This window comes from Eptesicus fuscus, chromosome 4 (genome assembly GCF_027574615.1).
Source record: "Eptesicus fuscus isolate TK198812 chromosome 4, DD_ASM_mEF_20220401, whole genome shotgun sequence".
Taxonomy (NCBI): Eukaryota; Metazoa; Chordata; class Mammalia; order Chiroptera; family Vespertilionidae; genus Eptesicus; species Eptesicus fuscus.
This window is the reverse complement of record NC_072476.1, coordinates 60341272-60364740: the sequence shown is the minus strand read 5'-3', so window position 1 is coordinate 60364740 and position 23469 is coordinate 60341272. Positions and strand designations below refer to the sequence as shown.

Here is a 23469-nt window from a genome sequence, read left to right as displayed (position 1 = left end):
AGACACCCTTTTCCCCCTGAGAATTATCAATCCACTCCCATTCTATGCCTGATTCTATTAAGTTCACCAGTTTATTCTGTTCCTCAGATTTTTAATTCACTTGACTTTTAGATTCACTTGTTGATAGATATGTATTTGTTGTTCATAATTTTTATCTTTCTTCTTTTTTTTCCTCTTTTTAAAGAATACCTTTCAGCATTTCATATAATGCTGGTTTGGTGGTGATGAACTCCTTTAGCTTTTTCTTATCTGTGAAGCTCTTTATCTGCCCTTCAATTCTGAATGATAACTTTGCTGGGTAGAGTAGTCTTGGTTGTAGGTTCCTGCTATTCATCACTTTGAATATTTCTTGCCACTCCCGTCTGGCCTGCATGGTTTCTGTTGAGAAATTAGCTGATAATCGTATGGGAGCTCCCTTGTAGGTAACTAACTGTTTTTCTCTTGCTGCTTGTAAGATTCTCTCTTTGTCTTTTGCTCTTGGCATTTTAATTATGATGTGTCTTGGTGTGGTCCTCTTTGGATTCCTTTTGTTTGGGGTTCTGTGCGCTTCCTGGACTTGTAAGTCTATTTCTTTCATCAGGTGGGGGAAGTTTTCGTTCATTATTTCTTCAAATAGGTTTTCAGCATCTTGCTCTCTCTCTTCTTCTGGTACCCCCATAATTCTGATGTTGGTACGCTTGAAGTTGTCCCAGAGGCTTCTTACACTATCTTCAACTTTCTGAATTCTCTTCTCTTCATGCTTCTCTGGAGGAGTGTCCTTGGCCTCTTTGTATTCCAAATCTTTGAGTTGATTCTTGCAATCCTCTAGTCTGCTTTTGGGTCTCTGTATAATATTTTTTATCTCAGTCAGTGTATGTTTAATTTCTAGTTGGTCCTCATGGAATTTATCGGCCTTTTCCATGAAATTCTTGAAAAACCTTATAACCGTGGTTTTGAACTCTATGTCCAGTCGCTTGTTCTCCTCCATTTCTTTGGTTTGTGATCTGTTTCCTTGCCTTCTCATATTCTCTGCTTCCCTAAGTTGGTAGGGTAGTTTTGTGTACTAGGTGTCCTATTGGTTCAACGGGTCAGCCTCCCAGTTACTTGAGGTGGACACTCTTGGTGTACCCTTGTGTACTGTGTGTCCCCTAGCAGGAGCTACAGCAAGGGCTAGTTTTCTCCTCCTTTGCTTGGGCGGTTTTGGAGCAGTCTGACTGGAGCTGCAGTTGGTTAAGCTGCTCCAGAACAGGCCATTTATATGCAAAAGCCGCTGTGTGGAGCCTGGGCGGGTTTGTAGAATGTGCGGGGCGGGGCCTCAGGGCGGGGCCTCAGGGCTGGGCGGGGTCTCAGGGCGTCACTAGGCTGGGGCGTGGCCAACGGCGATGGCTGCTGTCAGCCGTCTCTGCCTTTCCACGTTTCCAAGTCCCTGCGCCCCGCGCTCCAGCGCAGTAAACAATGATTGCTGGGCGCACCACTGCAAAAAAGTCACTCTCACTTTCCGACCCGATGGCCGAGAGTCCAGCTTCTCCCCGTAGGTGCCTGGGTCCCCCGAGTGTCCCCAGAAACTGGATTTCAGAGTGATCGGGAGCTTGTCTCCCTGCGGGTTGAAGAAAAGCCGCGCACCCAGCCGCCCGCCGCCGGCCCGATTCGCGTGCCTCCGTACCTCAGCTTTTCAGCGATTGTGCTTCTTTCTCTTCTTTTTTTTTTTTTTTTTTTTTTTTTTTTTTAATATATTTTATTGATTTTTCACAGAGAGGAAGAGAGAGGGATAGAGAGTTAGAAACATCGATGAGAGAGAAACATCGATCAGCTGCCTCTTGCACACCCCCTACTGGGGATGTGCCCGCAACCAAGGTACATGCCCTTGACCGGAATCGAACCTGGGACCTTTCAGTCCGCAGGCCGACGCTCTATCCACTGAGCCAAACCGGTTTCGGCGCTTCTTTCTCTTCTTAGTTGTAAATCTTCCACTCAGCCAGCTTTCCCGTGGTTCTGGGTGGTAGACGTTTTTGTCTTTTAGTTGTATTTTTGAAATTGTTGTGTGAGGCAGCAGATTAGTTGTTTAACTATGCCGCCATCTTGGTTCCTCTCTCTCTTCCTTTTCTATTAGCCTCCACAACCCATCTATTTATCATCAAGGAGTGTCGAGTCCTATTTGTTAGAGCTCTCCCACCCTCTCCATTCCCACTGCCACCTCCCCAGTACACGCCATCAACCTCATATACCTGCTCTATCACCACAGCCTGCTGAGTCTACTGTTTTCTGGCTTCTCATTTCTCTCTTCAAATCTTGTTTAAAACCCCATTTTGATCATGTTACACCCCTTGTTAACATTTTTGTAAGGATTCTTTAAGGGAAATCACTGATTTTGATTGAAAGCTGTTCAGTTTTTATAAGTTGGTATGGAAAACATTGGGGTGCTGGCCCTAACTCTTTTCTCATTTGATGCAACCTAATGTTGATACCAGCTTCACAAGAAAGAACCTACCCACTTGCAGAGGGCCAGGAAACAGTTCTTTAAAAAATGTGGGTTTTTTTGTTTTGGGGGGAAAAATAGTCATAACAAGTTATTGTTGACTACTATGTCCCCAGTACCTGGAACATAATAAATGCTCAATAAATATTTGAAATAGGCAGGGGAATGTATAGGGAATCTTCTCCTCATTTAAGCCAAATGTGTTGGAATAAAATCCCACAGGGAATAGAAGGTTACAGAGAGTAAGTTCTGCCCTAAGAAAAATTTGGTCAGAGAAGAGCTGAATAGTGAGATGACTTAATGTAAGATCAAATAAGTGTGATAAGAAACTTAATTTCTTTTCTCTGATAAGTTGTACAGCCAAGTCTAATGAGGCAGTAGGGGAACAAGAAGAGGAATGAATTGTCTTCAATGAGTTTTTTGTGCCTTTTTAGATCTTAACCCTAAGGTATCAGAGCAAAGATGAACTTTATAAGGCTTTAGTCTCAAAAAAGTTAAGGTTGCCTTTACTTAAGCTTAAGACTACGAGAGTTGGAAGTTTAAACCTATTGCATTAATAATTATCTACTACTGTGGAACCAATCACCCCACAATTTGGTAGCTTAAAACAAGACACATCACCCACAGTTTCTGAGCATGGCTTAGCTGGGTAATTGGTACCGAGTCTCTCACAGGCCATAGTCAAGGTGTTGGCTGGGGCTGCAGGCATCACAAAGCTCAACTGGGATAGGATCCTCTTCCAAGGTCACTCATGTGGCTGTTGGCAGGCTTCAGGTTCTCACTGGCTCTTGGCCAGAGACACCAATTCCTTGCCACATGGACCTCTCCACAGAGCGGCTCACATGACAGCTGGCTTCCATCAGGAAGAACAAGCGCCGGGACAAAAAAGAGCCTTAGGCCTGCCAACTTTCACTGGTCTTACCATGTTCCCCATGACCCTTACGCAGCAGGCTTGATAGAATGGTGAAAGGATTTTTTGAAGACTCGGTTACAGTGTCTTCTAGGATGAGACAATGTCCTCTAGGAAGTGATCTTTGCTCTAAATCAGCATTTAATAGACTGTCCTATTTCTCCCAGATCTGGGAATGAAGGGGTGGAGATGGGACTGACCTCTCTTCTTATTACCTTTAGTGGCCTACTAGCAAAACTGTTCCTGCCCATTCCCATGCTTTTAAGCTATAATGATAGTGAAATTTAGTTATAACAGTTCTTTACCTAGTACTTAAAATGTTGTCCAAATTATTTCCTTCAAATGCATAAACATGTCTGCAACTCTAAATATGCAGTGATTCACTCTCTCCTCTGAATGCTGCTTGGAGTAGTTCATGTTCAAAACTTCTGCTTATTTTTTGGCGTCTATGGCCAAAGCAAGTCCATTTCTGTTCTGTAGTCATAACCAGATATCATTGCTCAATTTGTGTTTACTATCAACAATGTTTGAGACTGGTGAAAGCCAAAACCAGAAGCAATCTAGAGATTAGAGACAAAGGTACAAAGCCTGTAGGCTGGGAACCAGTGTCAGCCATCCGTCCACTGTCTGGAGCCCACCTGAGGGGCTCAACCTCCACTTCCTTCCATTCAGTAGCAGCCAGTTCTGCCTTCGTTTCCTGAGAACATCTTCATATCCATTCTAGCACTTACTCCTTACATTGCTCTGTTTCTTTGGACTGAAATGCCATCCTATATATCTTCTGACAATCCAAATCCTAACACACAAAGTCCAGCCAAAATCTTTTGCATGAAAACCTTTTCTAAAGACTCTATGTCACAGCAGTCTCTTTTTCCAAATTCAGAGACTTGACTGCCTGTTGTATCATTTAGTTGCTACTCAATCAGAGACAAATATTCTGAGATCCTGCATGGCTACCCAGTCCTTGTCTTATAATCAACTTTTAATTTATGGACATCTTGTTTCCCTAAGCTTCAACAGCAACTGTCTTCACCTATTCATCTTTACGGAGTTTGATTGTAAGCATTTTCAGCTACTTAACAAATTTCTGGTAGTGGATCAGACCCATGCTGTATGTTATCAATAACTCATTTGAAGATTCAAGGCCGAACAACATGCTTAATTTGCAAAACAGAAGTCCACATTTCATAAGCTTGCTTTTTTTCACCTTAAAAAACACACAAAACCCATACATCTCATCAAACACATACCTGCAGAGACTCGGGGGCAGTCAGGCAGCATGGACTCCACTGAAGTGTCTAATGGTTCTGAGCTAGAGACCCAATTACAGCAGTTCTGCAATGTAATAGAGACAATTTCCTGTTGAAGCATAATTTAAGCCAAGACCAACTTTTCAGGTTGTAGAGATTAATTTATCCACTAGAAGTATATTCAATTTATTTTTCATACACTATAAAAAGTTTCTTATGCAGTCAGTAATTATTCATGACCAACATGATTGTGGAAAGTTTATCTTCTATAATTCAGCAAATCACGTGTGTTGATATTAAGAAGACATGTGACCTTCTTTAAATCATCCTATATAATAAAAGCCTAATATGCAAATTTCCCCCTCGACTGGGAGTTCGACCACTTGCTATGATGTGCGCTGACCACCAGGGGGTGGCGCGGAACATGGTGGGTGTCCTCCAAGCTCGCTCTCACTACCCACGCTACCCTTCTCCGGGACACCAGGGCTTGCACTCCAGGGAAGCCCCCTGCGCTCAGGTGCCTCTGAGGAGCCCACCCTGCACCTGCACGGTGTCTTCCGGGTGAGCTGGGCCACAGCCACCGGGACACAGGGGCCGGTCGGGCTCCCTGTGGGTTCACGCAGGAGCCAGGCTGCAAGGCCGGCTGGGAAATAGCATGCAGCCTGCCCGGCTTCCTTGCGGCGCCACTGGGAGGCCCAGAGGCCCACGCTGCTCCCTGACCCACAGCATCCGGCCACGCTCACAGCATCTTTATGTGGGGACTTGGGCGCTGTGACTCAGGCAGAGGGGAATGCGCAGGGGCCCAGGTGCTGCTCAGGGCCCAGAGGTCAGCTGGGACCTACCCTTCTACACCAGACACTTGTGCTTCGATCGCAGGCCAGGCCTAGGGACCGCACCCGTGCACGAATTTCATGCACCGGGCCTCTAATGATGTAATATATTTCCAAGAGAAGGCTAGGACTATAATTAAAAGAAACTAAAAAGGGTGTCCATTATTAACTTTTAGATGGAAATTAATATTATTTTGAACATGTGAAAAAGTATCTACATTTTAAAACTATATTCCTTGTCTTTGTAATACTGGAAGAAATAGATTTTATACTTACTCCTCAAAATCTAGCCCTTATAATGATACCAAATTTTTACTTCAACCTGGATCAATGAAAGACGTATTAAAGGGTTCAAAAGAAACACAATCTAGTGAATTGTAGTGGTGTGTCTGAGGACACAAAGCTTTCAATATTGAAAATAATAATAATTTATAATTCAGACAAATGAAATAAAAATAATTTATATTCCTTCCATACATTTTAAATCTGATTTGAAGTCTGGCTTAAAAAAATGTGATTAACCTCATATATGGCTCTTAAAAAACTTCCAACACACACACACACACACACACACACACACAATGAATTTCCAGACAGATTTTATTTTAAAAGAAATCATCCTATCAATCATGTTGGAAAAATCGCTGATTGTTATTCTGGTAAACAACCACGTATTGTGTATTTTTAGATGCTTGCTGCCCTGGTTGTGCACCATGGAATCCGTCCTCACTGTGGAAAGATCCTTGACTGGTAGATCAAGTGTCTTATTGTGTTTCCTTAATTCATTCTGTCTGGAAGAAGATGTCAGCTGTGTTGCAGTGAGGAGAGAATTTCAAAGGCCCCAGTCCCCACCAATAAAGGCTGAGGAATGGCTTTTGAATAGATTTGTCAAGGCAACCCTACTGTTCTGGGACCAGGGAGAGCAGGAATAACATAAAGGAAGGGTTGCTGTATGAGATTAGAAAGTGAAGTTCACAAAGCATGGCAGATTTTTGTAAGAAACAGTAGATCAATGAAACTATTGAACTGTGTGGAAAAAATCCATGAAAACAAACACAACATCTAGTAATGTTCTTAAATGCTTTCTCTCTTTTTTACATTTAAAATAGATAAAATATTAGTATTTTCATGTATTATAAAAGCTTGAGGGTTTAAAGTAGATATGTATTCTTAACTTGCACTCCTAATCTTAATTAGCAGCTGAATGCAAAATTATACAATGTAAAAGAAAAGAAATTATAAAAGAAATGGGGTTTTAGAAGATATTTCATACATCTGAAATAAGTAAAATTAATATTACTATTGATAGAATACCACATCAGAGAGTTCTGGATAATGCAGAAGATTAGCAGACAATTAGCCAGCTTTTATATACAATGTGACACTTGCTTGTAAGAAATAAGTATTCTCCAAAGCAGTGTCAAGATATGTAAATGGATGATTTGTTTTATCATTCATCACAGCCCCTAATAAATTCAAAAATCATGACTTCTTTAGGTACTAAAAATAGGCTCCCAATGATACAGGGAGATAGCTTCAATGAAGAATGACTTTCTCTTTCTCTCTCTCTTTCTTAAACAATTCAGTCTTTTCAATGACAGCAATTAGCTCTACCGACAGACAGGCAGCGATTAGGCATATATTTTAATTATTATTCATCCTAGTAGTACCTCCAAATCTGATGAAAGTCAGCTATTACCCAGGTGATATGTCACTCTTAATACTGCTCACATACACTTCACATATGTAAAACTATGTCTTATAGGATATTTCTAGTATTAATAAAAGCGATGGTACATTACAATGTGCAGGCAATTAATCATTTTTTAACTCGTTACCACTGACTTTAAAAAGCTGAACAAAATAGATTTTATCCAGGTCACCTTTAACTTAAACATTTAAAGTAAAATGTAAGTTAACATTTTATGATTCTGAAATTTCAGTTTTTATCTAGGCATAAGTTTGGGTTTTAAATTTTTTAAAAAAGTATGTTTTCATTGATTTTAGAGAGAAGGGAGAAGGAGAGAGAGACACATCGATGAGAGGGAGAAACATTGATTGGCTGCCTCCTGTACGCCCCCAATTGGGAATCAAACCCGCAACCTGGACATGTGCCCTGACTGGGAATCAAACCGGGGACCTCTTGGTGCATAGGACAATTTTCACCCAGTGAGCCACACCAGCCGGAGCACATGTTTGGACTTTGATCTCTCATAAAAATAGGGTAGAAAATAAACACTTTACAGATAAAAATATGTACAAAAGTTCTCAGGAATGACAAAGTACCTGTGTAGAATGGTAAAGGTTTGATACCATAAATTTTATCAGTGTATACATGTGAATGTGTGCACTTGTGAAATCTTTATCCTCCCCCAATCTGCCCTAAGAAAAACATATAGAAAAATGGACAAAACAAGCTAAAAATATGTTTTCCATGTCATAATGAAATAAAATAATGTAAGCACACTGGGATGTATATGTAAAGAAAGAAGCATGAGAAAGACATACAGCCATAATATATTAAGTCAAACTATCTGAAATTCTATCTTATCCTACCTAATAAAACAGTAATATGCAAATTGACTGCACCTTCACTATGCCCAAGCCACGTCCACCAGCCAATCAGGGTGAGTATGCAAATTAACCCAACCAAGATGGTGGTTAATTTGCATACATAGGCGCCCTGAGCTGACCCCCTGCGAGGGATCATAGGGAGCTGGGGTCAGCTCTGGCACCAGACTGAAAGCTTCCACCAGAGGTTTTTGGCCTGGTGCACGAGCGGACGCTCTGCCATCGAAAGTGGGGAGCTGGGTGTCCGCTCTGGCACCAGGTGCACGAGCGGACTCCCTGCGATTGAAAGTGGGGAGCTGGGTGTCCGCTCCGGCACCAGGCCAAAAGCTTTTGGCCTGGTGCACGAGCGGACTTCCTGCTATTGATCACAGGGAGCTGGGGGTTTCTTCTGCCTTGTGCATGAGCAGACCCCCAGCAATCAATCACAGGGAGCTGGGGGTTGCTTCGGCCTGGTACACTAGCGGACCCCCTGCAATTGATCGCCTGGACAGGAAGCTTGGGGTCTGCTGTTGGCCTGGGCAGGAGCGGACCCCCTGCGATTGATTGTAGGGAGCTGGGGGTCCGCTCCTGCCCAAGAGGCTTTCGGTCTGGGCAGGCCTGGGCAGGGGCTGAGCCGGTGATCAGAGGGAGCTGGAGGGGCCTGCCCAGGCCTAAAGCTTCAGCCAGAGGCTTTAGGCCTGGGCAGGGCCTAGCCCTCCATTGGTGTGAACTATAGAGGAAACACCTTTTCTGACTGCACATTGGCTAAGCTTCCTGTATGCCACTGGTAATATTCTTAGTAACTTGGGTAATAAGAATTCAAAAAGGTGATCTAGGGTTTTTCCACCACACTTCTGGAGAAAAAAATGAAGGTTCACTGCTGGAAGGCTAAGAAACATCATATCCTGCCCTAGCCGGTTTGACTCAGTAGATAATGCCTTGGCCTGCAGACAGCAGGGTCTGGGTTTGATTCTGATCAAGGGCATGTACCTAGTTTGCAGGCTCCTCCCTGGCCGGGGCCCAGATCAGGGCTCATGCAGGAGGCAACCAATCAAAGTGTTCCTCTCACTTTGATGTTTCTCTCTGTCTTTCCCTTTCTCTACCACATTCTCTAAAAGTTAATGGAAACATACCCTCAGGTAAGGATAAAAAATAAATAAAGAAATCCATATCCTATGAAAGATACATCTTGAAAATGCCTAAAGAAAGTTGTCATTTTTTCTTGGTGAAGGGACTGGAGACGGTGTCGATGAAAACACCTTGGTGGCTGCGGTGACTGACAGTGGCTGCAGCAGCGGGGTGGTGGGGCTGGTGCTTTTCCTGACCACAAAGGGAGGCCAGACTGCGGCTTAGGTACGCTCCCTGTGGGGCGCGGGCCTAAGCTGTCAGTAGGACATCCCCTGAGGGCTCCCAGTATGTGAGAGGGGGCAGGTTGGGCTGAGGGACCCCCAACCCCCAGTGCACGAATTTTGTGCACCAGGCCCCTAGTCAAATATAATTCCCTATTCTGAGATGTGTTTCTATAATTTAGAAATCAAATCTCTATCCGGTTCGAATGCTTATTCTATCCCTCTTCTCAATGCCCCAGTTTGCCCCCCTCCCAACCCACCCCAGTTCTTCAGTTGAGATGAAGAGCTAGAAAAGTGCTGGCGACAGAGGCAGCTCAGTGGGAAAGCACTATCTAGCCCTAGCGAGGTGGTTCAGAGGGTTGGAGTGTTGTCCTGTATGCCAAAAGACTGCAGTTTGATTCCCAATCAGGGCACACACCTAGGTGGGGGGGCGGGGGGGTCCAATCCCTGATCAGGGAGTGTATGGGAGGCATCTGATTGATGTTTCTCTCTCATATTGAATGTTTCTCTTTCTCACTTTCTCCACCCATCCTCTCTCTCTTTCTCAACATACTTGGGTGAGGATTAAAAGAGGAAAATGGATACCCTATCTAAACTCAAAACATGCACGAGTGTATGCCCATTCCCTGGAGATCTTATTCTCAGGTGCCCAAGCAGACAACACAGGGCACACTGGACTAGAGGTACCAACAGAGCCATGCCTGAGCCTCATCCCAACCAACAAGCATGGAGAAAGAAGCCCTGGACCAGAGCCAGCATATGAGGATGGATCATGTAACTAGAGTTTCTCTGGGTCTGAGGGAAAAAGAGAAAAATAGTCACTATAAGTGAGTGTTTCTTACAGTTAAGTGTTTTCAATTTAAAGGTCTTTTACTCTGAAATTACGACCTTATGGGATTTGGGGGTTGTAAATTATCTTCTTTATGAAATCCAAAAGCTTGGGAACTATTAATAATGATTAGAAGTGCCTTTGGCCACGATACTGAGTGACTCTCTTTGACATTTGAACCAAGGGTTTGCAATATTTTATTGTAGATATGAAATGAATTAATTTTTTTTAAAATAAAAGTACATTATGTTTAAAGAGAAAATAGATAACAGGTATTCCTACGCAAGGTATTTGGAAGTATTTGGAGTTTAGGATTTTATTCACTTTTATTTCATTTGTCTGAGTAGTAAATTACCAATGCCTTAGACACCGATCTTTAATGTGGCAGGTATTGTCTCCTCATATAAGAACAAGAACAATTCACCAGCTGAGTTTTCAGCACTGGCACACAGAGCTGCATGGTGATAGGTAAGGCTTCCTGACCATTATGGAGACCATACATCTAGCTTGGCTGGAGACTTTCAGAAGCTAGGGGTAAGTCAGCCTTTTGCCCACTCAGCCTTTTCTACTTTCATTTTTTAAAATAAAAAATATACACTTAAAGTATATAACATGATGTGATATACATATATATAGTATAATGATTTCTTAGTATAGTCAAGCTAAATAACAAATCTCACATAGATTTATTTGTGTGTGTGTGTGTGTGTGTGTGTGTGTGTGTGTGTGTGGTGAGAAAAATGGAAACCTATTCTCTTAGCAAATTTCTAGTGTTCAATCCAATACTGTTAAGTACAGTCATCATGCTGACCATCAGGTCTCTAAACTTATGCAACCTGCATACCTGCAACTTTGTACTCTTTGCCCAACATCTCCCCATTTCCTCCACCTCCCTGCCACTGGTAGTCACCGTCTACTCTCTCCTGTGTGTTTACTTTTTTAGATGCCACATATATGTCAGATTATGGAGAATTTTCCTTCCTAGGTCTGGCTTATTGCACTTGGCATACAGTCTCCAGGATCATCCTTGCCCATGCAGCCTTTACGTCCTGGAGCCTGAGGTGAGAAGTGTCTCTCAGGAGCTGCCTTTGGCCACCTTTGACCGCTCTTCATGAGGATGGTTAGTATGTGCACTGGGTCTTTTGGTTGGGAGTAGGTCCCACTTGTAGTAATTGCCAAAAATAGCCCTCTCTGACATTCTTTCTTTAAAATAAATTGTTATTTTACAATTATACAAGGAATACAAAAATATAGTACTTAACATTCTTTATGTATGCTAATGAACAGGACTGAAAAATCAGCTTTTTAAAGAAAACAAGTACTTAACATCAATAACTTTAAAATATTAATTTAACCTGGCTTACAAAACAAAAGACAGTTTTACTAATTTGCAATCTAATAGGGATGAGTAGGCAACTTGTACCATTGTCCTACTTTCACATTTTAAAGCAGTGTTTGATGAAATAATGGAGCCAGTCAGGAGGCCGAAAGCACTGTGGCTTCATCTATAACTTGACTGCTATTTTTAGGAACGACATTCCAGTTTGGATAAGGTGTTTTTCTTGGGAGGGATATTTGCAAAATATCTCAGTTTTTGAGATAAGTCTAAATGAGGCTAGAGCAGGATGCGAGGAAGAGGTGGACGCCAAGGGACACAAAGGCTCCCCTACCACACCTTCTCCCAATACCCGTGCTCAAGACAACCATCCTTTCTGTTTACTGACCCCAGGCTTGTTTGACTTCATTATTTCAAGGAGTCTTGCAGAATAGACAAGGACTAATAAAGGTGAAAGAACAAGGGATGGAGTTTCATCCTAAGTGTTGGAAAACACTGGACTCTTATCTTGCCAAACCACATAAATTATCTACAAGGGGGGTCACACATTTATTGAGTTCTTACAAGGACACCTGGCATAGTCTTCTATAGTTTCTGTTTTTATCTTGCTTTAGGGATGAACTCTGAGCAGGGATAATTTCAAAGCTCCATCAACTCTGATATAATTTTTATCTTCGGGATATTATAGTGTTTTTTATAATAATACATTTCATTTATTTATGTAGTGCCACTTGCTTTTCAAGGAGTTTTTTTTCTTGCTCATCATCTTTGATTCTCAAAATAGTTCAGGAAGTAGATGGAATAGAAATTATCTCTAATTCACAATTATGAAATAGGCTCAGAAGAACAAAAAGGGGCTTTCCCAAGACTGTAAGTCTAAGCAAAGTATCTGGTACATGCTTGATCCTTAATTATTTATTTACCCAATGAGTAACTAAGCCAGAAACATGATCAAACTTCAGTTCTCCTAACTCCCTGTTCATCCTTTTGTAAGGTATTTTGAATATGAAAATCATTTATAACACCAAGGAAAATACAGTTCATGTATTTCACATTATTTGGGGATGTGAAGTTTACTACAAAAACAATAATAGCTGTGATTTATTAAACTTCTTTTCAGTGCCAACAATGTTTACAAGGTAGGTTTTATATTTTATAGATGAGAATATCCAAGATATTAAACAACTTGCTCAAGACTACAGTTAGGTAGGTGACTGAGCTGGGGTTTGAATTTTGTTATGTCATAATGCAAAACTCTTCATGCTGCTTCATGCCTAAGGCATAATCAAGGGAGTTGAAGGAACTATTCAAGAGATAGGTCATTTATAAAACTTTATAACATTAGAATTTTTTTTTAACAAAGGCTATTAGCAAAGAAATAATTGGCAGTTTTGATTAAATTAAGATGCTTTAAATTACTGCCTATTTCAGTCAGATGAAATCCAAAGAATATATTCTGATTTTTGAAGGGGACACCTAATCTAGTCTTAGTTTAGAAATACCTAAAAAAGTAAACCTAAATAAATTGTGTTATATTTGTCATCTAGAATGAGACACAAAGAATGCCCAGTTGAAAAAAGAATGAACAGGGATGTTTCTAGTTTGGGAGAGGTCCTAAATTCCACATGGGCTGGAAGCTGTCCATGTATCCATTTGAACAGATAAACAGCACAAAAATATTATCAGCATGAAATACATAAAATGTCTCTAGAAAAAGTTTAAGCCCTTGGAAGAGACAATTAAGGATTTAGATACATGTAAAAGAAGAAATATGAAAACTAATGTGGTCAGAAAACACCTGGGTGTTAGAATAGATGAAAATAAATCCACCTTTGTATGTTTACAGCATTATGAGGAATGGAGTAAAACTATTTTGGACTTTTTATGATAAAGGTACTTCTTCTAATGGGGAATGACAACAACAGTGTAAACAGATAGGTGGTATTATAACACCACTATGGGATTATATAGCCTAGTCCTGTGGTCGGCAAACTGCAGCTTGCGAGCCACATGCAGCTCTTTGGCCCCTTGAGTGTGGCTCTTCCACAAAATACCACGGCGTGGGTGAGTCTATTTTGAAGAGGTGGCGTTAGAAGAAGTTTAAGTTTAAAAAATTTGGCTCTCAAAAGAAATTTCAATTGTTGTACTGTTGATATTTGGCTCTGTTGACTAATGAGTTGGCCGACCACTAGCCTAGTCCTATTTTTTGAAACTCTTCCAATGTCAACTCAGTTCCTACCGTGCACCATGAGGGCTGGTAGACATTACCCACCACAGCTATGGTGAGAGGTCAGCTGAATAAATGTCTGGGTGTTCTATCAACAAAAACTGAGAAAAAATCAAGGTCAACCAGCTTATTCATATAAGCATGTGATCTGATTAAACAACTGCTATAGCATGACGTGGCTGATGTTAATTGCTTATAACATCAGAAAGGTAAATATAAATAAAAATTTCAGCTGTTTATCTATAACTAGAGGCCCGAGCACAAAATTCGTGCACCGGTGGGGTCCCTAGGCCTGGCCGGCAATCAGGGCCAATCAGATTCTCTGCCTCCCCGCCTCCTCCTTCCCTCCCTGCCTTCCCCATCCTCCTTCCCTCACCGCCCGCGTCTGCCACCACCCACCCCTAGTTCCTCATCCCAGCCCAGGGCCTGGCCCCAATTGGGCATTTGGGGCCTGTTGGCTTTGGGCGGGGGGCGGGAGGGGGGGCACTGCCACTGTGGCGGGCTGATCAGGGCCTGCCAGCCAGGGGAAGAAAGCCGGGAGGGTGGCTGGCAGTCCCAAGGAGGGAACTGGCCCTCGGCCCCTGTGGGAAAGGGGCTGCATCTGCCACCACCCACCCCCGGTTTCCAGTTCCAACCCAGGGCCCCGGCCCTAATCAGGCCATTGGGGCCTGCCAGCCAGGGGTAGGGACCGGGAGGTTGGCAGGCAGGCCCCATCAGCGATAAGTGCCTGAGGGCTGGGGACAGCTCCTGCATTGAGCATCTGCCCCCTGGTGGTCAGTGTGTGTCATAGCAACTGGTCGTTCCATTAACTCGGATGTCGAGTGTGACTCGACAAGGTTAGCATCGGTAGCAGCTCGAGAAAGAAGCAAGCGAGTGCAAAGGGTTAGTTCCATCGTAATGGACGCTTAGTCTTTTATATATATACACCAGTAGATAGGAATAAAAGAAATAATGGGCTGAAAGTTTTGTTTTGTTTTAAGTGGGAGCATAGTCAATGAGTCCCTGTTAGTTTTCAAGTTCACTAGCCATGAAAAAAATGACAAGAAGCTTTCTTAACTGGAGGCTGGATCCTGACCAGCTCCAGGGTTTCTTCTAGCTCAAGCGTCTGGCAAAACACTATTTCAACTTTTTATTTCTTCTCCCCCTACTGGCAGTGGTGAGCCAATTCACTTAAGAATTCAAGGAAGGAGGAGACCAGAGTACAGCCAAGTTTCTTTCTTGTAATTAAGTGCACCAGTGCTAAATCACTGGTGGGAAAATTAAATATCAGGGGATAATAACCTCTTAACAGATCATGACCTTCTTCATCCAAAGCTCCTACAGTATATTGTATGCATATGTAATAGTCTATAGAAAGCCAAAAAAGGGAAGAGAGCTTTCAAAGTATTTGTTCTTCAGAAGGGGTTTCTCTTATTATTTCAAATACTAGAGGCCTGGTGCACAAAATTTGTGCAAGGGGAAGGGGGGTCCATCAGCCCAGCCTGCACCCTCTCCAATGTGGGACCCCTCAAAGGATGTCTAATCTGGGACCCCTCAAGGGATGTCCGGTAGGATCGGGCCTAAATGGGCAGTCAGACATCCCTCTCACAATTCAGGACTCCTGGCCCCCAATTGCTCGCCTGCCTGCCTTCCTGATTGCCCCTAACCATCCCCGGCCAGCCTGATTGATGCCTAACTGCTCCCTGCCAGCCTGATTGCCCCTAACTGCCCTCCCCTGCCAGCCTGATTGCCCCTAAGTGCCCTCCCCTGCAGGCCTTGTCCCCCCTACTGCCCTCCTCTGCCGGCCTTGTCACCCCTAACTGCCCTGCCCTGCAGGCTTGATCGCCCCCAACTGCCCTCCCTTGCAGGCCTGGTCCCTCCCAACTGCCCTCCCCTGCTGGCCATCTTGTGATGGCCATCTTGTGTCCACATGGGGGCAGCCATCTTTGACCACATGGGGGCAGCCATCTTGTGTGTTGGAGCGATGGTCAATTTGCATATTACTTTTTTATTAGATAGAACAGAGGCCTGGTGCATGGGTGGGGGTCGGTTGGTTTGCCCTGAAGGGTGTCCCGGATCAGGGTAGGGGTTCCCTTGGGGCGTGGGGTGGCCTGGGTGAGGGGCCTGTGGTGGTTTGCAGGCTGGCCACGCCCCCCGGTGACCCAAATGGAGGCCTTGGTATCTGGGATTTATTTATCTTCTATAATTGAAACTTTGTAGCCTTGAGCAGAGGCCAGGGTGGGCCAGGGCAGGGCAGGAAAGCTTGGTTTCCTCCATCACCAGGGGCAACCCAAGCCTCCTGCTGTCTCCAGCTCCGTGGCTGCTGCCATTTTTGTTGGGATTTATTTATCTTCTATAATTGAAACTTTGTAGCCTTGAGTGGAGGCCAGGGCTGGCCAGGGCAGGGCAGGAAGCTTGGCTTCCTTTTGGGGACAACCCAAGCCACCTGCTCTCTCCGTGGCCGCAGCCATCTTGGTTGGGTTAATTTGCATACTCGCTCCTGATTGGCTGGTGTGCATGGCTTGTGGGTGTAGCAGAGGTACGGTCAATTTGCATGGTTCTCTTTTATTAGTGTAGATGTCTAGTTTTTTTTCCTATTCCCTCGTTCTGTCTCTAAAAAGGGCGTTTGAGGGTGGGAGGTGATATACGTTGGTGGGGGCTCAGGATATAAAGTCTCACACTCATTCATCTCAGCACTGAAAAAGCCCAGTCTCACCTCTCTCATCCACTCTCGAATCGTTTTGCCAGCTTCTTGATGCCACACATTGTGAACAGAGTCTGTCAGCGCCACAGCAGTTACCTTGTTTTTTACATCTGCTTCTCGTTGAATCATCTGTTTCAAAAACAGAAAATAAAATATTGGCTATAATTTTTTTCTACTGGGTGCAGCTTGCTTAGTCATAGATAATAATATTGTATTAAATATACAAAAGCAATATGCATCTCTTGTTCCAAGTTACTCTTTCTGCATGGAATACATGCCTTATTCTTGTCCAGAGATATGAAAAGACCTAATATTTTAAAAAGATAATTTCACTTCAGTCTTAGAACTATGCAGCTCTGTTATTTTCCATGTGGTTTGACAATTCAAGGATTAAAGGGATCAAAGGGGGAAGAAAGAGGATGCCCTGGGGGTTTCTTTTACCAGTTTCTTCTACCACTTCCTATTTCAGTGCTTTGGGGAAGTTAGTACCCATAGCTCACTGTTAGCAACAGGACTAATTCATGTTAATTTTCAGTTGATGGCACTTCAGCAAAGAAAGATATCTTGCTTTAACTTCTAGTTAACTAGCCTGTTCTTCACCATGGCTTTGTAATTCCTTGGTGTTTTATATGCCCACTAAGATCTTCCTCTTCAAAGCCTAGCAATATAAATCTGCTTTCTAATATACTTATTTATGTCAAGGAACTATTCACTTTAACTTCTTCCTGCAGAATGCTATTCCTAGAAAATTAAATGGTTATAAAATTTTAAAAAGAGCCACTTGAAGAAACTGAAGAATTCATCAGTGGTCTACAAGATAAAGAAACTGAAAAATAATAGTTCCACATTAAAAGAATCATAAAAAGTTTTAATTTACTAACACTATTGACCTTAATTTAACAAAACAAATATAAGAAAGCTTAATAAAAATTAGTTAAAATACAATAAGTAGAAGCATTGAATTCCACAGCATGTTCTATTTCCTTATATCAGACTAGTAGCCCAGTGCACGAAATTCAATCGGGCCTAAACCGGCAGCCAGACATCCCTTTTGCAATCTGGGACCGCTGGCTCCTAACCACTCAACTGCCTATCTGCCTGACTGCCCCTAACCGCTCTGCCTGCCAGCCTGATCGCCCCCAAATGCCCCCCCCGCCGGCCTGCTCACCTCCAACTGCCCCCCTGCCAGCCTGCTTGCTCCCAACTGCCCCCCCTGCCGGCCTGCTCACCCCCAACTGCACCCCCCTGCCGGCCTACTTGCCCCCAACTGCCTCCCCCTGCTGGCCTGCTCGCCCCCAACTGCGCCCCCCCTGCCGGCCTGCTCACCCCCAACTCCCCCCCTTGCCAGCCTGCTTGCTCTCAAATGGTCCCCCCTGCCGGCCTGCTTGCCCTCAACGGCCTGCTCACCTCCAACTGCCCTCCCAGCCAGCCTGATCGCCCCTAACCTTCTCTGCCTTGGCCCCGCCACCATTGCTTTGTCTGGAAAGATGCCTGGAAGGTCTCCTGGTCTAATTAGCATGCTACCCTTTTATTAGTATAGATGTTTCCATCTCCCTCTAAAAAAAGTGATTTCTCTATAATTTAGTTAATTTTATGAATTGTATATAAAATATAGTATCGCATTTAAAAAAGGAAGCATTCTGAATGGTGATGAAAGCTCGTAGGAAAAACATTGCAAACTATAGTTTGGATATCAAACGATGCCTGTTGGCGTTCTGAATTAAAAATGTCTCTCTCGCTTTTAAGTTTCTTTAAACCTTGCATATGCACATCCCCTTCCACTGCGCACTACCTAATAGGAATCTATTCACGTTAATGCTGCCTCAGCAGTATCTCTGCACCTTAAATCCCTGTTCCCAGTGTTTTCTGCTTATACAATGCGGAAATCTTAAAAATCAATGTCGGTTATCAACATGTAATATCACTACAAAAATTCACCTTGCAATACCAATAATATTTTTAAGAACATAAAATAATATGCTAATTCAATTCTTCACATTCATTATTAAGTAGTTTGCTACCTTCTTCTGGATTATATTTTAAAAATAGACTCTCATTGGATCATGTTGGCACTAGCATATAAAAATTTAAACCAACATTAGATAATAAAAAGCAAACTTCCACAATAGTGACTCCACCTGGCTTACAAAGAACTTACATGCCCTTACTCTAAACAGTAACACTTTTGGAGATCTCGGGTGATTGTTACTGAAGTTACAAAATAAGAACATGCTCTCTGGTATTCTAAGAATATGTCTGCATTTTTAAAATATCAACCTTGGATTTTGTTGTTAACAGGTGCTAATTTATTTAAGGTAGTAGTGTCTGAAGATACTAAACATTGAGGACTGTTGGTGAAATGATAAAAAACTAAGTGTTAAATAGGCTGAGGATTTAGAAGCAAAAGTAGAAAATCTGGGGATTAAAACCTGGAAAAATATTTAGTTGCTACATGGACTAACAGAGAAAAAGAACTTTGGCCTGTTTGTCCAAAGCGCTGGCATTACATACAACGGATGTGAAGTTGTGCAACTTTTCTTTACATCACATCAAATCATATTATGATCCAGCATGATAACCCCATACACTGTTACAGTATTTTACATCTTAAAAATCAGTTTATATTATATTATTAAAGGTGGGAGATGGTTAAATCACAGAGGATCTCAATGAAGAGCTTCTTACAAATGAACATAGTAACAAATAATTTCAAATATTTGACTGTTTAGGATTAGAATTGTAAATCAGTGAAAATCTTAACAGTTTAGTTTCTCAGACTATTGGCCTCTGTTTCAGGCTTGCTGCAACCTCATCTGCTAATACTGGAACTACCTGCAACTGCCACTTCTGTCCAAAGCCTTCGTCTGCTTCTTACATTTGTTAGCCTGGTTCATGCCTCCCCCGCCCCTTACTGCCTGCACTGGGGATGAGCACTGATGAAAAGTATAGAGAATGGCAATAGTGGGGGTAGACTGAACACAGGGATTAATATTGTTTAAGAGACAGACCTTAGATGGAATGTAGCTAAAGTAAGGAATAAGTGGAGGCCATAATGGTCTGGAAAACCCAGAACCTGAAAGTGAGGAAGCCTTAACACCAAAGTCTTACTAAATGTCAATCATACGAACACCTTTCAAATTCCTTGCAAAATTCTGTTTTATAAGATACAAATCTTTTTCTGGGAGAAGATCCTTAGTTTTCATTAGATTTTCTAAGGGATCTCAGTCTCTAAAAATGATAAAGGACCATGTGATCTCAATGTCTCCATGCATTCTTGAATCAACTAATAAATACCTGCTAAATGATCCCTTCAAATACAATTACATGAATTTAACATGTATATCAATATTTCAAACAGAAAGGATATTCCATTTTTGTTTTTGTATCTTCAATATGGTATCAAGAACTGGATAAAGTAATAAATAACTTTGATATCCCAGGCATCAGCATCCTAAAGTTCCGTGGTTTAATAGGCTATGTGTATGGTAAGGTTACTATATTGCTTGTTTTTATTTGTATGTGTATAATATTTAATTATATCTGAACAGCACTGCACAAATTTCAAAATGAATACATATTCATTCTCACTTTATTCTGAAATAATATGAAATATATGTAAAACTTGTATTATTTTTACATTTGAAGAAGAGGAAACTAAGTGGAGAAATTGGTTAAGGGTCACACAGATACAAAGTGACACTTGACCATGACTTTTGTTCTGTGTTCTTTCATCTATATCACATAGATGTTTCTCAGTAACATACCATAATACTCATATAAATGGACTCATTTGGTTAATTCCTTTTTCATGTGTACAGCATTTCAATGACTTGGACAATTATTTTTAAAGGTGAAAAAAAAATCCAAGTCCAGATCAGTAAGGAATGTTGAGAAATTATAAAAATCATGCTGCCCAGCTATGTGGCTCCGTGGTTGAGCATCTTGAAGATTAGCCTATGAACCAGGAGGTCATGGTTAGATTCCCAGTAGGACACATGCCCAGGTTGTGGGCTTGGTCCCCAGTGGGGGCTTGCAGGAGGCAGCCGATCAATGATTCTTTCTCATCATTGATGCTTCTCTCTCCCTTTCTTTCCCTCTTCCTTCCTTTCTTTAAAATCAATAAAAACATATTTAAAAAATCAGGGCAAGATGGGAATTACCCATGATCAAAAATAGGCCATCAACAGAATTTAAAAATTATCATTACAGTTCTAAAGTAACAAGTGTCTAGGATAAGATGGAAAATTAGTATTTCTATAAGCCATATTGATGATTTGAGAATATAAAACATTTGATGCTGTCACCTGATATTTTTGCTTCCCCTTAATTCTACCCATTTATTTATTCATAGTCTTCTCCACCTTGGCTTATACACAATTAATCTCTTTCCTTCATGGTATTGCATAATCCAAGTCTGACGAAAGCTGAACTCATCCAATAAATATCAAGTTCTCTGAACAGATTAAAAACACATACCATCCATATGCAGGCTCGTCTTGTTACTAAATTTTTTTATGGGGTTGAAATTAAAGAGAAACAAGAAACATCCTATTGTTGTTATTTTTTTCTTCCACAGTAAAAGATTTTAAACATAAGTCACTGTAACAAGATAGGAAGGTTAAGAGTATTTGTTGAAAGTATTTTCAAGATGAAGACCAGAGGACTAGAGAGGTAGCTGCTGTTACCTTCGTCCCCTCCTTGTGCCCTATGGCCCTTCCCCGGGGCTGCTATCATCCCTCCTCAGAAATCATGTAGATCTTTTCTGTCCACCCACCTTACCATGCTTTCTCCAAGGCCCTCAATGATGTACCAGCCTCCTGTCTTCACAAGTACCTGGCCAAATCCAAATACTTCCTGTCACCTTAAAAGTTCCTTATTTCTCTTTTTGTACCTACAAGCTGTTGTAACTTTTCCTTGGGTTTCATTTCTTTCAGAACTCCATGAACTACTTTTAGCAAAGTCTTTATGTTTTATAAAGACTTTTCAGTTCTACAAAATTAAATTAAAAAGTTGCCATTCATTTGTCTTAGAAGATAAGATTTGAAGGCAGGGAGATGGTGATGTTACGGGGAAGCTCTGCCATGTACTCGTTGGAAGTAATTTCATATCTCTAGCTGAGGGCTTTGGGTTTTGGAAATTATGAATCCAACCTACTACTAGGGTCAATACTCCCAACCTAAAGAAGAAGTGAACCATAAACTGGGTTGTCTTTGACCAAACCTAAGAGAAGAAATAGATAATTTCACTTTCCCATATTTGTGGCCCAGCGGCCCTGGCTCTCAGAATAAATAGGTCTTACATTTTCAAGTCCAAGAGGACTTTTTAAAAGAGGCCAATGTGAACTGGGGGTAGGGATGAAAATATGTGCATACAGGCCCATATTTTTATTTGCATATATCAGATGTTTTCAACATGTTTTTGATGGAAATGTTTTAAAGTCTTTCATCAGCAAAAGCCAATACCTTTTTAAAAATTCTGACATGTGTTACACATATGCACTGTGAGGGTTACAGCACGTGAATCACTTGTACAGGAAAGAATATTCTGAAAGAAAATCAAATAATGCATGTTTCCTTTAGATTAGGATCTGACACCAATGTACGTTTATAAATCTGAAGATCATTACTACTGTATGAGCATGAATGAATCATCGCTCTGGCTAACAGTACGATTGAGGTTTGAGATGTCTTTATTAAAAAATATATATGTATATAAATAGACTAGCTCCCTCTAGAGCTCCTTGAGTTAAGATTTCAGATTAAGTTGTTTCAAAGATTTGAAAAGTATGAAAAGCTGGCATCTTTTCACATTTTTGTTATGAAGATTATAGTTATATTCAGTGATTCTACTTGAACATAGTCTTTATGTGGTTTGATATGCTATGATATTTTACCACAAACCTCGCCCATCACTTTACACTTCTGTCTGTACCTCCCCTAGTGTATGGCACACTGCCCTGCGTGCAATCCATCCCACTGGGTTAAAAATGTGCCCTGGGCCAAGATGACTAATCAGCCGACACCAGGTTTGGCAGAGTCTTTCTTGTTAATGTCTTCCTGAAGATTTTTTTGCACACGTCGATCCCAATAGCATGCTACTCACAGAACAAACATCATCTCTGCTGCAACACTGAACCTTGGTTCTGTCATCCAAGGCTCTTGAAGTACCTCAAGTGATTACAACTGAAATACACGCGCTCTGGTAGATGAAATATGAAGACTAAACTGCCCAGCAGGAAATTCAGACAAGTATGACATTCAGCTCTCACAGTTCTGCATTCACATTTCTTTCTTTCTTTCTTTTCTTTTTCTTTTTTTTTGAAAGTAGAAACTTTCATGTAAGTAGTCTTCATAAGGAGTGCGGTGGTTCGATTCAAGGACTTTGGAGTCAGATTCCCTGGGTTCAAATCCCTGCTCTGCCACATCTAGTAATGATACCTGAGTAAATTATTTCAATATTTTCTGTGTCTCAATTTCAGCACAGGTAGGGGAGACAAGATAAATAGACCTAACTCATAGAGTTATTGGGAGATGAACTCAATACAAAGCAACTAGCAGGGGACCTGGCACATGGTACACAGTTAAAACAGGTGATCCCAGAAAAACACAGTGCAGATGACCCCATAGGTATAAACTAGGTACATTCTCCTTTCTGGATATAGAGGGCAACAGATGCATAACTTAGAATGCATTTAATAACAAATATTTTTTAAAAGTTATAGATCCATAAAGAAAAAAATTATGAAAGGTTGTTTTCCCTTAGAGTATGGCTCAATAATTCTAAAACCACCTGGCCAAGGAGTAGAAAGAACTGATTATTGTGTCTGTTTAAAACCCTGTAATCAGAGGACTAGTCTAGTAATAGCACTGTGCACTTGGAAATGAGAATGGAACTGCTGAAGCCACACTGTGGTCATCCACTCTCCGGCCCCAGTGGGCCCTTGGCTTAGCAGTGCTGAGCTGGCAGGAAGACAGTCCCTTTACTGCTTGTTTTGAGGGAGTGTAGCTGAATATCTTTTTAAAAAGATAATCACAGATATGAAGAATGTCC

General features: G+C 41.7%; 1 protein-coding gene across 2 annotated transcripts in view; it reads right to left on the bottom strand.

The window, feature by feature from the left end:
• FAM172A (family with sequence similarity 172 member A) overlaps positions 1-23469 on the bottom strand; it is a 375530-nt gene that overhangs the window by 127145 nt on the left and 224916 nt on the right. For both annotated transcript variants that reach the window (XM_054715061.1, XM_054715062.1), the window contains 2 exons: positions 16432-16548; positions 4616-4700 (listed from right to left, as the gene is read on the bottom strand). In XM_054715061.1, the coding sequence (XP_054571036.1) occupies positions 4616-4700; positions 16432-16548 (202 nt within the window). The remainder of the gene's footprint in view (positions 1-4615; positions 4701-16431; positions 16549-23469) is intronic.